This window comes from Telopea speciosissima, chromosome 11 (assembly GCF_018873765.1).
Source record: "Telopea speciosissima isolate NSW1024214 ecotype Mountain lineage chromosome 11, Tspe_v1, whole genome shotgun sequence".
NCBI classification, from domain to species: Eukaryota; Viridiplantae; Streptophyta; class Magnoliopsida; order Proteales; family Proteaceae; genus Telopea; species Telopea speciosissima.
In genome coordinates, this window is record NC_057926.1 from 43,578,453 (window position 1) to 43,596,861 (window position 18,409).

The 18,409-nt window shown below is 41.7% G+C and overlaps 2 protein-coding genes across 3 annotated transcripts in view; both read right to left on the reverse strand.

Moving 5' to 3' along the window:
• The window catches only part of LOC122645932 (lysine-specific demethylase JMJ25-like), a 65,925-nt gene extending 50,876 nt beyond the window's left edge, over positions 1-15,049 (reverse strand). For both annotated transcript variants that reach the window (XM_043839348.1, XM_043839347.1), the window contains exons 1-5: positions 14,813-15,049; positions 11,807-11,906; positions 11,578-11,719; positions 8,701-8,764; positions 7,697-8,609 (exon numbers count right to left, since the gene is read on the reverse strand). In XM_043839348.1, the coding sequence (XP_043695283.1) occupies positions 7,697-8,609; positions 8,701-8,764; positions 11,578-11,719; positions 11,807-11,906; positions 14,813-15,045 (1,452 nt within the window). In that variant the 5' untranslated portion in view covers positions 15,046-15,049. The remainder of the gene's footprint in view (positions 1-7,696; positions 8,610-8,700; positions 8,765-11,577; positions 11,720-11,806; positions 11,907-14,812) is intronic.
• Positions 15,050-15,089: 40 nt separating this feature from the next.
• Positions 15,090-16,446, reverse strand: LOC122645172 (glutamic acid-rich protein-like). Its single transcript, XM_043838505.1, has 2 exons — positions 15,154-16,446; positions 15,090-15,122 (listed from the first exon to the last, which is right to left on the reverse strand). The coding sequence occupies exons 1-2, from the start codon at positions 16,444-16,446 to the stop codon at positions 15,090-15,092; spliced, it is 1,326 nt and encodes a 441-aa protein (XP_043694440.1).
• Between the last annotated feature and the right edge of the window lie 1,963 nt (positions 16,447-18,409).

Consider the following 18,409-nt stretch of genomic DNA (forward strand, 5'->3'; position numbering starts at 1 on the left):
AAAAGGGGGCAAGCATATGCATCAATTTGGCTTGCTTAGCTTTGTCAGGACAATTACGAGCAAAGTGGCCGATTTTTCCACACGCATAGCATTTGGTAGAGGTCTTCTGCCGAAATTTCTTTCGTTTGAAGAACTTATAGGGCTGCTGCTGAGACCTATGATGCTTACGTTTGAACCGATGAGATCTATGAGATCCATTTTTCCTGGGGATCCTTTCTGGACGAGAACTGAGCTTGGTGAAGTGGGACTTCTTCTTGGATGGGCAAGAACAGTCTCTGTCTTTGCATTTGATCTTAAGATGAGATGTGTCACACGCATCAGTGAGTCTATGAGTGGTCTTTTCCCATTGCTTGAAGAATACTTGCTGATCACACAACTTCTGCAGAGCACTAAGGATCTCTTGATAGAGACGACCGATAGGAGCTTGATCAATTTGGAGACCAAAATGGTGCAAGGATTTTATGGCCTCTTTTCCCAAAGGTTCGGGGAAAGAATTGAGGAACACTTGCTTCATATTTGGGTCATCCAATCCTCCAAGGATGTAAAATCGGTTCAACATCCGTGTATAGTGCTTAGAAGAAGATCAGTCTTTCAAAAGAGCAACACTTCATCCGGAAGTACTCTTCTCGGGCCTTGAGTGCGTTGTTCTCAATGGGTCCAATCATCTCATTGTACAATTGTGCGATGAAGACATCAATAGGAATCGGAGTCCACTGGAGTTGCGATAACCACGAGGGCCGTGAACCATTCTCTCGAGGGTTCCGTGGTGCGGCAAAAACTTGGTAATAACGATACCTCGTGGCTCCAAGCAACTAACATTTCTGCAATAAGCCAAGCATAAAACTCCGAAATCCGCTCAGGCCATTTATGAAAAGGGAGACCATCAAAGGTGAAAAGCTGCTTGGGGTCCTGATTGGCAAAAGGACTAGGATTCGGTGCTGCAGAAGGGGGATATGAGGAGCTGCGGGGACGGCTGCGGGATGATCTTCTTGTGGTACGAGATCAACTTCACCGTCCGCTTATGGACAATGGGTTCGATTGGAGCACGGGAGGCATCGGCGTCGGGGATGGGTTTGGTAGGCAGGTAAAGGACTCTTGGTAGTGGACGAGTCTGTGTCCGAGAAGGAGGTAACAGAGGCAACTTTGGCTATGGACAAAACAGGTATGGTCTTGGGTGGAGTCAGGGTTAACTGAGTGAGGAAAGTACTGAGGGTGTTAGTATTCTCTGGGAGAGGAATAACAGGACAAGCTAAATCAGGGATATCAGGTTTTGATCTGGGAGGAACCCAAGGAACAAAACTAGGGGGTCCTGTATGTTGGTCAGGTACAGGTTGGAAAGTAGGTTGAACCATGGGTTTTTGCAGGGAAATAGGAGTAGGTTGGAAAACAGGTTGAGAAGAGACAGGGTAAGATGTATGGGATCTGCAGTTGCCATCTTCGACAGATCCTCTGCATCAGAAATAGGTGTGTGTGGTGTATGGTGGTCTTCTCCTACCAGGTTGGTAACGTCCCTTGAGTAAGGTGTGGGTCTGCAGACAGAGATCGCTCTAAATCCCGGCACACTCGGGTTACCTCCGGTCTGGTCAGAAAAGGACACTGTTCGCCATACACTATGCTTACTGTTCCCATCTCATGCCAGATTATAGGTCCGGTGCATCTCTGAAGGACGGAAGACATCCCTCCTACGATCATGAGTTTACAACCTCCTACTGCTCCAGTGACTCTTAAATCTTCCCATGCCTCTAAGGTAGACTACTTATATGAACTTAATTATACCCCGGCTGAACAACAAATTCATCCGACCAACTTCCCTATCATAAACCCTTATGATGTTTTCCCCCAATCTTCTACCTCGGTCACCAGGAAGATCCGGACGATCATATCTCCTAAAAAGACTCAAGGTCTAAAGGAGTACGTCTAGGCTCCTCCTTTTTCCCAGAACCAGGTCACTGCTAGTGGTAAAGAGCAGTATTTCCCTGTGAACATCAGTTCTGAGCTGATCCGGCAATGGATCCAGTTAGGTTACACCCATCTCCATCTTGGTGCCGTCAAAATCGCCGTTACTTTCCATGGTCGCAAGGGGCTCCCGGTAGCCATGCGTCTTAATCTTCTGGACACCAGATTCCGGAATTTCCCGCATGCAACCATCACGGACGTTCAGACCACTCTGAACGATGGCATCGTTTTCTACACGGTGTATCCCAACTACAACATTTCTCTGCAAGATCCGAACCGCCGATGTTTGGCCGATCATGATTGACAGTGCGCCTCGAAAGAGACGGCGATAGCAGCCACTCTTCACTACCAGTTCTCTGCTGACTCCAAAATCATGCCATGAACCTTAATACTAGATTCTCCAGTAATGATGCAGCCCTGTTCGTTCAGATTGGAGAGGACCGAATCCCTACTATCACTTATGTCCCTCGCCAGATCGACAGAGCAGCCTTGCTCAAACTCATTCCTGAGTCATGGATCACGGCTTACGAGTCTACTCATAACATCCCAGCTGCTACTCCACCTCTGACGGCTACAAACCCTATCTACAAGCCTCTTGAAGATGGCCGCACACTTGTCACATATCCAAAGCCTGCAAACATGTGCTCTATGATTCCTACGGCATTCCCAGCCTGGATGGACGACGTCGATGATCTCGAAGAAGATCCTCCACCTCCTCCACCTCCAAAGCCAAAGAAGAGAAAGCGCCAGCCAAATTCTCTATGGCTCCGCTACCAAGCCGGCTGTCCAAATGTCGGACCACTTGGAGAAGATCGTGGCAGATACCAGTTTATAGTGGACTATGGCAATCATAAACCCTGTTCTTTGGGTTGTTGTTCTCCTCCACCAGCTCAATCTCCTCCACCGGTCACGCCCTACTGTAAACCAGAGTTACCTCCGGCTCCGCCTTCCCCTCCAACGGATCCCCCGTTGATGTTGTGGCAGACTCGGATCCAGCAGCCCATTCCCTGTTTTATGGCTTCTAGTTCAGAAGGGATCAGCAGGAATTTCCCTCCCACTGCTGACTATGAAGATGCTGATCGTCGCCACCACAAATGGAAAGTCACTTCCCCCAATGTTCTTGACAACATGGGACAGATGGCTGCCAATTCCACAGTTGAAGCACAGCTTAACTGGCAGGCAGAAAATGCTTTGGTCCAGAACCAGTATCTGAACAAGCTTCTTTCCTACTAAGAGCACCAAACTCTTGCACTCCGGCAAAATGAATCCGACATCCGTTACCTCAAAACACGGATTGAATCTCTCCACCAAGAGCTAATGACTATAGCTATAACGGTGAAAGATTCCTCTTATGCCTCCTTTCTCATCTCTGGCCGAGAAAAGGAAAAGAAACTGTTGGAAGAACAACTCAAGATGGCCCAGACTCAACCATTTCCATCCAGCCCTACTCTCTTCCCTGAATCATTCACAACCCCGATTTACCATGAGTATTCAACTCCACATAGTTTTCCCACTGCTATGTTTAAGGAGTTACAGGACCAACAGAGACATCTAGCTTCTCTCAAAGCCAGATCCCCGAAACCGAAGCGATCCCATACATCTTAAAGTATCCCTAATACCCATCTTGTAAAATCATTACAGTGCTCTCTATTTGTATACCTACCTACGGTTTTCAGCATTGTGTAATGAATTGTTGTATCTTGGCTATTGAGCCCTTTGATTTTCCTTCTTCACATCTTGACAGAGTTGTTGGGTTTTAAGTGGTGAGCCTAGAAAAACCACTAGATTTGAGTGTCTCCGTTGAAACACTTGGGATGGTGTTGAGCCCGTCAAAAACATTGTAAGGTGTTGAAATTATTTATCCACCCGTGTCCCCCTTTGGATAATCCGTCGTGTTAGAGCTCCTATTTGATATATATATTGTTTCTTCACTTTCCTACAAGGTTGGCCTTTTAGAGGAATCGGTTCCAACATGGTATCAGAGCAGGCAAGATCACGGTATCGAGTCCCTCTGGGAGCGGGCAGGTGTTGAAATTATTTACCCACCCATGTCCCCCATTGGATAGTCCGTCGTGTTAGAGACTTAGAGCTCGTGTTTGATATATATATTGTTTCTTCCCTTTCCTACAAGGTTAGCCTTTTAGAGGAAGCGGTTCCAACATGTTGGAATATGTAATCCAGAATACCGTGGGGGTATTCTGGTCCTTTTGGGGTAGTTTAATTCCTATGTTATTAGGTTTAAGTCACTGCTCTTATAGAGTCAGCTAGTTAGGGGTAATTATGTCTACAGTTGGCTATGTGGGTTTAGTCCCACATCGCCTAGTTCAGTCCTTTGTAACTTTCCCCTCTATTATAAATAGAGGGGCTTACCTATCAACGAATAAAAATTATTCCATTCTCTCTTTCTAACCCACGATTCTTCTAACAATAAGAGAGTTTGAGTTAATAAAAAACCAAGTGTGAAAGATCACTTCAGAGTAAACGTAGGCAAGTTGCCGAACCATTATAAATCTTTGTCTCTCAATTGTCCCTTCTCTTCTAACAATTTCCATTTGTACATTCTTTTAGATAACCTCTCCCTTTGAGTCATATTGTGCTTAGGTAGTTGAATATTCAACTTTGCAAGAATTTTTTTATAACCCAATTCACCCCCCTTGTGTTGCCATGATCCAACACGAACACCCCTAGCACATTCATACTAGTCTTGACACAGGTAATATGTCCTTTCATCGGCAAATTCCTGATCGTTTATTTTGGTGATATATTGATAAATTGCCACAAAGAATATGATCATATTGATCATTTGCAGCGTGTGATGCGAGTGCTACAAGCTGAAAAACTTTACATCAACTTAGAGAAATGTTCATTCAAGCTGCCCAAAGTTATCTTTCTCGGATTCATTGTATCTTCGAAGGGCGTTGAGATGGATCCAGAGAAGGTCCAGAGTATTGTTGATTGGCATATCCCCAAACACTTACTGAAGTACGGAGTTTTCACGACTTGGCTTTTTTTATCAGAGATTTATAAAGGGCTTCAGAACCATTATGGCAACCATTATCGAAAGCATAATGACCAAAAAAAAAAAAGTAAAGTTTGAATGGACAACATTTAACAATCAACCTGATGTAGCCTAGGTGAAATAAGTCTCACTTAGGACCAGGTTGTGTAATAGGTTGGCCGAATGGGCAGATTAGGGTAATTAGGGAAAATTTAGGGTTAGGAATTGGAGATTGAGTTAGGGTTTTATTGGGTAATGGTCTGCAGGTTTTTAGGAGTCTATTAGGATAGGTTTTAATTAGGTTTGAATAGGAAATAGGATTTCAGAATTATAAGGGTTAGGGTTTTGGGTTTTGGGAATGAAAGGAATAAAGGGATCTAGGGTTTCTAAAGGGAAACAGGCCAAGAGCTTCTGGCCGAGTGTCACAGAGGTAGGGGGGAGGGTTCGGTTGAAGTTTGGAGGGATTTGGATGGTTGGTTAGGGCTGGGCAGTGTTTAGAAGCTTTTAGGGTTTGAGGGAGAACTAGGGTTTTGCAGGAAAATAGTTGCAGGTTAGGGTTCAGCAAAGGGAAACAGTAAATCAGATAACACTTAATTGTTGTAGGTCTGAGATTGCAGAACAGTCACAGATTGAACACTTGAAGAGGCCTCCTGACCTTCACAGTGCAAGGTGTCGCAGGATAACCCACCCTTAACCACCTTGAGTCCACAAGGATATAGGCTCGCAGAAGGAGCAGTTGCAGCAGTTCGAGTGCAGCAGTTTCAGATCTGAAATCAGAGAATTTTTTTGAAGTAGAAGTTGTGGGGGAGCCTCCCACGATTTATCTATTTATAATAAAAAAAGGTGGCCAAAAGGCCTTACAAATAATCAAGCTTAAAAGAAATCCTATTCAGATTAGGAGTTGGAATTCCTAATCTGAATCCTAATCACAAGACAGCTTAAAAGCAATCCTAGTCAGATTAGGAGTTGGAATTCCTAATCTGAATCCTAATCACAAGACATAAAACATAATAGACTTATACTCTAACTAGGAGTATAAGTTTAAACAACTAACATAACTAAACACCCATCCCTCTAAAATCGTGGAGGGGGAACTAAGAAAATATAAACATAAAAGACTGTTTTAACCCTAACATAAAAGAACAAACAAGTAAAGGCTCCACGAAAATCAAAGGCTGCTCAAAGGCTGCTCTTCTTCTTCCTGCGTGAACTTGGACCTGCATCACAACCAGACTAGGCTAAGGAACGGAGTCAACAACTATGGACCGAGACTACACTAAGAAACAAGGAAGCTTGACCGAGCAAAGACGTCAAGAAACGAAGCTGCTTCTCTAATAGCCCCGTTGAGGGTCCAGCTACTTCTTGTTGGTGAAACAGCCCTTCGGGAAGTATGAAACACAGACAACCATGCAAACTACTGGTTCTGGTGCTCGGGCTTATCATATAGTTGGTGGTGCTTCCACCCTGGCTCAGGATGTAATGCAAAAGTGGGTCTTCGAGTGGAAAGATAGTTGATCGTGTGGGTTGGGGATAGAAATATCAAGCGGGCTTTTTAGTAGGAATACTGCAACCTCTGGAATATCCAGCCCTTGGAATTCTGGAATATTTGAAAGTTTCAAACCAGTATTCATTACCTGCCTTTGACTTTAGGGAACAACTGTGGTTTCTAATTCTTCTGTTTATTTCTATTTTGTTGAACCCTCTGATCTACAATATTTAACAATCAACCATGGCTGATATTTGGATAAGTTATTTCTTAAACTGAGGGGATGCTTTGACCAAAGTAGTGTTCTGATCTGAGTTACAGGACTGTAGTTTTGGGGATGTTACCAATTCTGGGAATTCCAGCATCTATTTTAAGGAAGCACCTGCACAGCCTAATTAAACCATAGGATTCCTTCCAACTTTTGGACAATAATACCCCTGTTAAAGACTTACCTGCAACCAGGCTTTGGTTTAAATTCACAAGTCAGGTTTTGATTTCTGAAAGGGTAGTCCTACTCCATTACTGCCCTTCCTAGGCAGGAAGATTAAAAAAGTAGGCTAACACCCAAGAGGCAAAGTATACCATGATATCCACTTCTCAAACTGCTACAAACCTAAATAAAGATAAAGAAGCTCTCAATTAATTTCTTTTGCCAATTGGAGATGCCTAGAAGTACTAGCCAATACTTCAGAGTATATGCCTAAGGTAACTTATAGGTAGACTACTACAAAATCTTCCCTACATATCAAAGTACATGTAGCCTCACAATAAGTTTAGGGGCTATGAATAATGTATGCCAAAAGTAAACCGACCACATGAACATACTACCTTTTATATAGATTTCTTCAAAGCCACCCAACCATATCAGAGATGTAGGAGTCTCATGTTCAAGACCTTAACTCCCTATTATAATAACCTATTAAGCATGTTTTTCGATCAAAAAGAAAAACTTCTTTCAAGGCCATTACTCATTTCTCTAAATGCAATTTGAAAAAGAAATAGAATCAAGATGAACATTTTGTTGCTGCAGTCAACTGAACAAAGTGGAGTCCCTGTCTTAGAGATCTGTACTTCTGGATGATTTATGCCATGCTGAAAACCCACTAACAAATATCTATACTATATCAAATGACCACAAATATTGCACAGAAATCGATGGTTATAATAGATTTCCTAGAAACCTAAATCATCATAACAGCATATGCATGAAATTATCTACACATATACCAAAAAAGGGATTAGGTAATTAAACTAACCTCACACCAATCCAGACAATCAATTGCCGTAACCGTCAGATGGGTGGAACGTTTTACACTTGTGATCTCACGAAATGCACGCCACATAACCATAGGTTCCCAGCTCAAGCCAGATGTAAGTTCAAGCACATTGCGGACAATCACTGGCTCTCCCTTGATCCAATGCTGCTGGAAATGCTCTAGGGCCCTCTTTTGGACATCTTCAGCTCTTGGACTGTATAAATAGTTGTCACTGGAATCTTCTCGAGAAGCAGACTTCCGTAAATTCTCGTTACCAGCGTCAATCACGCCAGTCGAGTTGAAGCATGAGCACCCCTGTTCAGAATTTCCAGGCACATCATCAACTTTATTTTTCTCTGCTATTTTCTCCGCTATTTTTTCCAGTTCTGTAGCCCAATTATCCTCAAAAATACGCTTCAGCTCCAGAAGGCCACAACCGCAACCTCCCATTTCCTTTGGGGGGCAAGGGATACTACCATTTTCATTTGCTTTCCACGCTGATATTGGTTTGGTATCACCTTCACTGTCCACTGATATTAGTTTATTAAGGTCTTCATGGTCCATTGATGTTGATTTGATATGATCTTCATGACCCACTAAGGTTGGTTGGATATGATCTGCATGATCTGTCTTTAAAGACTGCTTCAGCCTTGAAGACATGGAAATAAGGTCCCCGTGCAAGTATGCATGATCTCCATGCTCCATATTTGAAGACCGCCTTGGGCTTGAAGACTCAGAAGGAAGGTCCCCATGTAAGTATGCAGTCCCTCTGTCATAAAATTCCACTTCTACTTCTTCCCTACCACCCTGCGGGCAGCCATCACGAATCTCCCGGCAACAAGTAAGGCAGAGGTCATATGAACAGTTAGGACAGCTTCGATGGAAATCAACAATAGAAGTTTTGCAGTTGTCGCTGCCAAAACAAAAGCAATGACATCAAGCCTTCAACAAATTTAACAAATTTATCAAAAGAAAATTAGAACCTCAGCTGAGAAAGACCGTACCAGTACATACGTTCATCCACATCACAGACCGCCTTTGGTATTTCTAAATCCATCAGCGTTAAACCTGCCAGGAGCTCACATTCAGTTAGCGTGGAAATTTATATTAAAAAAAGGAACGGAGCAGAATTAATATTTCCTCTCACTTTTGTGCAATACACTTGATTTCAACCTCCTAGCACATGCTGAGAAGTCACATCAGATTTCATTTGTCTTCCATGAGCATCATACACTGATTAGTGATGGGTAAATACAATCAGTTGCTTCATGAGCTTATTTCTGGCTGTAAATCTTTCTAAATATCTAATTTTCAGATCCTCATTCATTTGGTCTTTCTATCATAGGCAAAATATTGTATGAAATCAGTACTAACTACTCCTAAAGGATGTGAAGGTCAATCAAACAAATGAAAACAGACAATTGATTGACTAACTAATCATATCCTATTTCAGTAAACAAGTTGCATCCCTAATGCATACCAATATCTACCAGGTGACAAGTGTTACAGAATAAGAGCTTAACAACCAATATCATGTAGAAGAAGAAAGAGACGAAGCAAAGGAGAAGAGAAGGACGAGAGAAACTAGGTACAGACATAACCAGTTAGAACTCAACTAGAAGAGACACAACCATAGAAGCCAGTGGGCAGCAACAACAAACCGCAGGAAAAACATCTTCTAGTTGTAGCACCATCATTAGCACACAAATCACCAGCAGCAACAGTAGAGAAAAATCTTTGTGTCAAATAAATCCAAACAACAACAAACAAAAAAAGCAACAGACAATGCCAACCGCAATTCAGAATACCATAGCAACAACGTTAGAAGACCTTCACAAGGAAGCATTCACAAAGAAGACAGATAAAAGAGCAGCATAGGTGACTGCAAACCACAGATAAAAGAACAGCATCGGTTGCTGTAAACCAAAATAACAATCTTGTTACTGCAAACCACAAGTAACCATCTTCATAAGAAAACACATTGCTGACACGAGCAAAAAATAATTATCTTCAAACAAACATATGACATTATACTGATGACACGAGTAGATAATAATAATCTTCAAATACCACAGATAATAATTTCCAATCTTCCCCCTCACGCGTAGCACTACACGATGACAAATAATGAAAGGGAGTATACCAAACAGAACTGCAAAAATTGGAAGATAATCCAATGGCTGGTATGCAAGACACGACACATTCACCGAATTAGTAGATTACCAAAAAACTGCAGAAAAATGGTTCTGATGACCAAGAAATAATAAGCAATATTCCATGTAAACATCATATTGTCATCCACAAGGTTTAGATGATGATGAGTGATGACAGCAAAGCAGCATCAATATATTGAATCAACAATTACTCAGAAAACCACAGGGCAGAAACAGTGACAAGTATCCATCACCAAGAAGAGATGAATCAAGCTAATAAATGTGCAAATATAATCAGCAACATAACCATGAACAAAACAAAAGCCAGAATAGATCAGAAACAGGAACTGTTGATCAACAGAATAGAACCACAGGGAGAATAACTGTTCTGCCAAGAGAAAACAAACCATAGGAGGCAATCTTTATCTGATTGCCCTGAAAACCAGGTCGAGTATAGCACTCAATCAGCATAATAAACCCTCGGAATTTCCAGAAAATCCAACAGTTGGATGATGAGTAATGATGATATTTCAGAAATAGTAGCTTGAAAATTCTAGAATTTAGTAACTTGTAAGATCTACCAATCCAAAGCACTAATGAAGACCAATTTTTGAAATACATCAGTACTTTAGTAGGTGTGATGATACCCAAAATACCTCAATGATACAACAGTTGGATCACAAGAAAAGGTCAATATTCAGGTATTGGAAATCACCCCCCAAAATAGGAATGCCGCAAGGAGAAAGATGGCTAGAAAATTCCCCAAAACAAGGGTACCAACTACCAAAAGTAACAGTATATCCACAAACCAGGGGTAGTCCATTCTCCACCAATATTAAGAATAACAGGACAGCAAATAGAAGCAAAAAATACCAAAAACAAAGTACCACCAAGTGCCATATAGAAGCAAAACAGGGGTGACGTGAGTTCACAATAATGATGCAGCAGTGGTTGATATTCAACAATCCAGCATGAGGCCTTAATGCACAGAGAAATTCATGCGCAGAATAGATATATCTTCAGCAGTAAGTTTCATGTTTAAATTATAAAGATGAGACCTCAATGTGAAAGGAAGAGATAACATCAAAAGCAAACCAGCACCACCAGCCAGCAGTGCATGTGATCAGCAACAGAAAACTATGTGCAGGGAGAACAAGTAACATCAACAATAACAAGCACAAGAAACCCTAGTTTTTTTTCATTCTTGATCAACTAGGGTTTCAGGCTTTCAGCAGGAACAAAACAATAAAAGGCAGCAGTGAGCAGAAGAAAACCCTAAGCTGAAGAAGATTTTTTTTCCTCTCTTCTTCTTTCTCGTGACTTTGATACCATATTACAAAATCAGATCTTAACAACCAAGATCATGTAGAAGAAGAAGAACAGAAGAATAGAGAAACATGTGAGAAAAGAGAGCAGAGAAGTAGGGAGAAAGCTAGCTCCCGGTAGACTTGTTAGATTCTCCTACCGTGGGCTAGTGATATATTTATAATAATAAGAATCCATAATTTCAAGTTGAAGACAACTCTGACTTAAGTTATTACACACAAGCTCTTATTAAGAAACGACACTAGGAAATAATAAAGAACAGTTACTAACTTACTCTGAACAAATGCAACAATAAATAGACAAGGAACATAGCAACTTTACCAACAATAAACCCAACCCCCGCCCCCCTCAAAAAAAAAAAGGAAGGAAATAAATAATGCCAAAAGTTTATAAAGGTTATACCAAGAATCCTTGCATCAAACTCCTTTTCCTTTAGTTGTTCGTGAACAAATTGTTTCAGAAATGGAAGAAGTAAATGTAACAGATACTTAGAGTACTGAACTTTTTCAGCTTCACTTATCTCAACATTCAACTCCCTCAGCTCCTACAAGTGAATCAGTTATTGGCTGTCACTCATAGACAAAACAGCCAGAAGATATGCGTAAGAAAATGAAACAAGCACCAAACCAACCTTAAGTCCTTTAATTTTACGTAAACATGCTTTGCAATTGCAGTTTCCACGACAAAAAGGGCAAAGTTTTTCAACTGAATCTTCAGTCAACTGAGGATACCTACAGTCACAGTGCACAAGCAAATTTCAATTAAAAAAAAAAAACTTACTGATTAACAAAACAACTGGTACAGAAGCCTATCCGATCATAAACAACAAAACCAAATAACTAAAACAGATATCAACAGCAATGAAAAAGAATAAGATAATACATTGAATGCAGCAGGCAGATGAAAAGGATCAGTCATTTCATCCCAGCCACATAACTCTCACCTCTCAAAATTTTTGACCGAGTCGAAGACCCCTAAGCTGATGTGCAGATCATGCGGGCTGGGTGATCACCGAGAAGAGCCCGAAACACGAAATTAACAGAGTATCACAAGACGAGGAGGGATCAGAAAGGCACATGTAAAGGCAATCGAGACAAGGTTGTTCCAATCCCCAAGAGAATAGTTTATGACGGTTTTTTTTTCTTTTGTGGGAGGGGTGTAAGGTCTGTAGGCCTCTTGAGGAAGGAGGGTTGGGGGTTAGGTTGTTAGAGGATTTCGGGCTCTCACTAAGGCTCAAGGGGTTGTGGAGGATTTTTGCTGGCCTTTCACTTTGGGGTTCCTTTTTCCTGATTCCAGATCCATTTAGCGTAGGCTTCCTCAGGCGAACCGCTCCGGACTTCATTCCAGATCGATCTAGCCGTGATGGCACCATCACTAGACCCAGTTCACACCAAAACATCATCCTTATCTGAAAGGAAAAAACTACCCTGAAGGATGCTTTGCCTGACCTCAGCTGAGTCAATCCGGTACAACAAGTCCTGCCTCCAAGAGCCATCCTCATTTACAGCATCCTTAACGCACAAATTCATGTCAACCTGAAGCCCGTTGTCCACAAAATCAATCAAAGGACCAATCCCCACCCAGTTGTCCAGTCATAACAAAATGTTCCTAGCGCCAACTAACCACCGCGATTTCTCAAGCATGAAATCGTTATAAGCCAAGGCATTCCTCCAAGATCTCGACTTTAGCCCACTTGATCCAGCCAAAGAAACATGAAGGCCCTTGAAAGCTGCCCACGAAGGTAGCTTTTTTTACTTTGGCAGCTCATCAATGGGAAAATCCACACAGATGACTCTTTAATGGTTGTAGGCATTCCTCTGGCTTCGAAGTGTAACTGTTGCGAGAGGCCTAAGAGGGAGACCACTGATCATTGTCTCATTGCTGGAGGCACTACAGCGAAGGTCTGGTGTTTCTTTTCACGTGTCTTTGACATTGATTTACTGCCTTTACAGGACATAAAAAGTCGTATTCTTCTTTGGCAAGGGCTGGCAAGTTGTAGCAGTCTAAGGGCTTACATTACTGGACTGTTGCCTTCTTTAATTATTTGGGAGCTGTGGAAGGAGAGGAATAATAGAAGACATGGGGAACATAGGCAGCCAGCAGGTGCTATAATTGATTGCTTGAAGGTATGGGTGAGAGGCCTTCCGTATCCTTCCAAGGTTGGGCGAGCAACTTCCTATAGAGATGGCTTAATTCTGCAGGTTCTGGGTCTATCGGCTCCTCCGGCCCGGATACAACGGCCTATTCCTGTTTTTTGGTGCCCACCGTTCATCTCGGTGAAGCTTAATGTGGATGGTGCTTGTAGAGGCAACCCTGGGGTTGGTGGGGATGGAGGGGTCATCAAGGACAAGGAGGGTGTTGCTTTGGCAGCCTTCTCATTTCTCTATGGTGATTGCACTAATTCATTGGCTGAACTGAGGGCTTTGAGAGATGGGTTGAAGTTGTGTCTTGATTTAGGTCTTGCTGATGTTGTGGTTAATTCTGACTCTGCTTCCACCGTTAGAATGGTTAACCGTAAGAGGTGTAATCTCTGGAGGGGATGGTATTACTTTCAGGAAGTTTTGGCCTTAATTAATGCTACTCGTGCTATGGTTACCTTTGCTTACAGGGAGAGTAACAGGGCGGCGGATTGGATGGCCAACCTAGCCTGTGATACTGGCTCTTCCATCAGTTACCACTTTGGCAACCAGCTGCCTGCAGATTTGCAGCATATACTTCAGGAAGACAGGGCAGGTTTGCCAATTCTAAGGAAGTAGGTTCTGTTTTGCTTGTTTATTGGTTTGTATGGGTCAGGTTCAAAGTTGAGGTGAGAGTTCTGCTCCTATGGGTTGGGGTAAGGTGCTATATCCCCCCCCTTTTGTATTCTTTAATCATTGATTGGTTTTTTCATAAAATTCTAGGGGCTGGCCCGGGTCCCAGGTAATATTCGAGTTAAAAAATAAAAAAATAAAAACAAGTTATTCATTTACTTGCACATAAAGATGCATCCTCGAAAATGGAAACTTGAAATTAAGACAATAACAAAGAAACATAGAAACCTGGGGGAGAACAAAACCAACCTAAAAGATGAAAAGAAAGAAGAAGAATAAACCATCTCTCGCGCAAAGACATCCAACCTCCAACAACATTATAACCACATTGGCACATTATCAACAATGGCAGAGTAAAACCAAGGAGATTTATGCTGTTGGGATTACAGAGTTTATAACCTCCAACAACATTAGAACCACATTATCAACAATGGCAGAGTAAAAGCAACGAGATTTATGCTGTTGGGATTGCAGAGTTTATTACATCCCATCATCATATGTTCCTGTGGATAAAAATTAGTACACATCTACATATGGATCCACAACTAGATTAATGATATGTCAACTCCCATACCATTCTACAATGTAAATGATGATACCAGTTAGTAGTAAACATGCTAACAATGCTAACAAATATACAACCAATTATAGGGATAAGTTAATAGCAATTTCATTATTTCTACGGAAAAAAAAAATTCAATTCAAGAACAATTATATTTACTAATTTACTCTCAAAAATAGAAACTTGAAATTATGATAATAAAAACAGTAATTAGAAACCAGGAAAGAGCAGTATAAAAGATAGAAAAAAAGATTGAAGAATCAACCATCTCTCGATGCACGGCACACAATATCGTTTCTTTTTACACTCGTTACATTTAACCACTTTTTCTTTATCACTCCTTTGGCACTGATGGCACATGGCATCCACTCCCTGTTTCCAAAGAAATCTAGAATTGGAAGCATGTTCACTGAAAAATAAATGAAATTCGAAACTATCACCAATTGAGAATCCACTTACATAATCATTCCTCTTTTTAAGCTTCACACTTTGCTCCATATTTTCATCTAGGTTCGGTGCCACCTTCTTCCTAGCGCGCAATGTCAGGTTTCTCTCCGACTCCATCTGGTTTTCCCCTGCATTATTCTTCTCAGACTCGGTTTCAACCTTCACACCTATAAAAGTCTTATCAGAATCCTTGTTCTTTTTCATCCTCTTCCTCTTCTTCTGCGTTTGAGTCTCTTCCTCATCTTCATCGTCTTCATCATCAGTAAAACTTTCCTCTTTACTTCTCTTCATAGACGAAGCACCAGTTTTTGGTTTACTCTCCTTCTGAGTCCCCTTCCTTTTCTTTCCCCGACCCTTCTTCTCTGACTCCATCTGGTTTCCCCCTCCATTATTCTTATCAGACTCGGTTTCAACCTTCACACCTATAAAAGTCTTATCAGAATCCTTATTCTTTTTCATCCTCTTCCTCTTCTTCTGCGTTTGAGTCTCTTCCTCATCTTCATCATCAGTAAAATTTTCGTCTTTACTTTTCTTCATAGACGAAGCACCAGTTTTTGGTTCACTCTCCTTCCGAATCCCCTTCCTTTTCTTTCCCCGACCCTTCTTCCCTTTCCATTTCTTCTCCGGAGCTTTGGAAGCCCTAACCCTAGACTTTTGCAAACTCTGAACATAATGCTCTTGGCAGAGGGACTTACCATGGATTTTCCAGTTCTTGCACCGCCAGTCCTTCCCATCATTCCGATTGCAACGCAGCTCATCTGGAGGTGTCACGTACAAACTAACCTCCAACTTCTCCTCATTTACATCCTTAGTTCTCGACTCCTCCCCTCTCGTTAGACGATCAGAGTGGAAATGTTCTTCGCAGAAGATCTGCTGACCTAATTTCGGCTTTCTACAACGCCCTCTACCATCGGTCAGAGTGCAACGTATCTCGTAAGGCTTAACCTCCTTAGTACCACCTGTCTCTTCATGTTCCTCTTCTTCAGCCTTAACAGAAGATCGAGTTTCAACTACCTGATTCTTCACTACTTCAAGCTCATTCGACTTCTGAACCTCGTCTTCTTCGGCTTCCAGAGATAACTTTCCAGAAAGCCTAGTAGACGCCTTAGGAGGCCTTCCTCTCCTACGACGTTCAAATTTTAGATGCTTATCACAGTGCTTTTTGCCGTTTGCCTCGTCTTCTTCGGCTTCCTGAGATAAGTTTCTACAAACCCTAGTAGAAGCCTTACGAGGTCTTCCTCTGCCACGATTCTTACCCCTAGAAACGTTACAAATCCTTCCTCTGCTACTACTTTCAAATTTGAGATGCTTATCACAGTGCCTTTTGCCTTCGACTCTTTGCTGAGGGCACCGTGATGAAGTGGTTGTGTAAATGCAAAGAAGGTCATCATTAGGAGAAGGAAGTGAGCTTTCTACAATACAAGGAAAGTCGCCGCCTTCCTTGTCGGACATGGCTGAATACGGCGATGAAATCGGTCGGAAAACCTCTCTCTTTCTCTCGGCGGTGGAAGTCGCTGTTTTTGAAAAGAAAAAGAACAGTTGTCCCGCCAAATAGAGAAATATTTGCTTCTTCGCAGGAAAAGAGCGAGCTATATATATGGTGGAGATCATAGAGAGGTACTTTCTAACATGCGCCGCCAGTGCAACAAGCGTCCCTAGTCGACACATTTGCTTCCTTTCCATATGGTCTACATAGAATTTTTTGTTTTTGTTTTTTGGTCTACATAGAATTACTAGCACTTCCTCGTACTAATGAGGATAATGGATGGAGATAAATCTTCGACCGTTAAATTGTCCGGGTCCACCCAAAGTTTGGTATTGGCCGATATTGATCCGATATCGATCCGGATCCATCCAAAGTTTTAGTAATTGGTATTGGTTGATATCGATATTCGGATTGGCCTATATCAGTTTTGATTGGACGGTTTTATCCCTAAATTTCAATAAAAAATAGTTTTATTTACATTTTTACCCTTGGTTAATACCCCTCGATCGATATTATATCGATCAATGATCGGTATTGATCTCCATCAATACCGATACGAATCAATCGGCACGATCAATCTGATACCAAATACTTGAACCATGGGCCCACCTATGAGTTTTTGTTGGAAGTTTCATATTAGCAAAACAACCAACTCGATTTAAGGGATCCTCTCCGGTGCGCCAATCCCTCCAACGCTCATTCGACTAGTGGAGGAACTTGGGTCCCACTCAACATTGTACGGATCCAGATCCTCTATTGTCGAGCACCCTGGCAGGACCGTGCTGCCCAGACACGATGCTACGCAATTACCGTCTTACCCCCATTCAGGTAAGGCGTTTGGGTAAGGGTAAGCGGACATTGCACGCAACATCGTGTCTGGGTAGTATGGTCCTGCCAAGCAGCTCGGCAATAGAGGATCCAAATTTATATTGTCCAAGGATTTTGGGAGAAAAAATTCTACCTGGACACATGCACTGCGTTGTCCCTGGCTCCCTACGCCCAAAGAGTCCCCATGGAAAAGATGAAAAAATTTCTAAGGACATGACGATCATTTCGCACCCCCTTGTGTCTGGCGCAGGTGCGCTGCCACGCCCATTTTAGCGTTCTTTTTCCGACAAATTTTTATTCTTTTTATTCTTGGTGAGGTGTTTCGTATTAGGAAACCAACCGGCATAGGATAACATTTTTTATCAAAAAAAAAAAAAGAAAAGCATAGGATAACATTAGAAGAAGTGGGTCCCACTTGTATGTAATAAAATATATTTCTGTCGATATGGCCATACTGTACTGAAATAGAGAATTTTATTGACCATACCATAATTCTCAGTGGGGGCCCACACATTCCTGTACGATGATTTTTAATTCTTTTTTACTCTGGGGCCTGGGCCTCTTCCTCTGGCTCCTGCACACTGCATCCCGATGTCCAATAGTGAACTGTAGGAACACAAAAGTCGAAAAGGTCTACAGTAGTTTACTCCAACCATAAATGGACACGTAAACCTAGAGCTGACGCAGTTGCATAAAGGGCAATTTTGTCCAAGAGGACAATAGAAAAGGTCCTTTTTTATCAGGGAAACCCAGATACTCAACATTTACCAAAAAAAAAACCCAGATACTCAACGATGGCCATAGTCAGTAATCGTCAACCACTCTTTTGGTATCTAATGGTAGATTTCATTCAACGACAGCTCTACAGCATAATTTTTATGGGGAAATTTCTTAGATCCCCGAGATAAAAAAAATAATCATAAGATAAAGTATATTTAAAATTTATTTCATATCCACAAATACAAATTTTGAAAAGATATATCTAATCCTCAAATTAGTTAGTTTTCGTCCCGCTCAACAAGAAAATAGAACTAAATTTCCTAAAATACCCTTTGATATCATTTTTTTCCATAATTTAAACCTAAAGATAAGCAACAACAA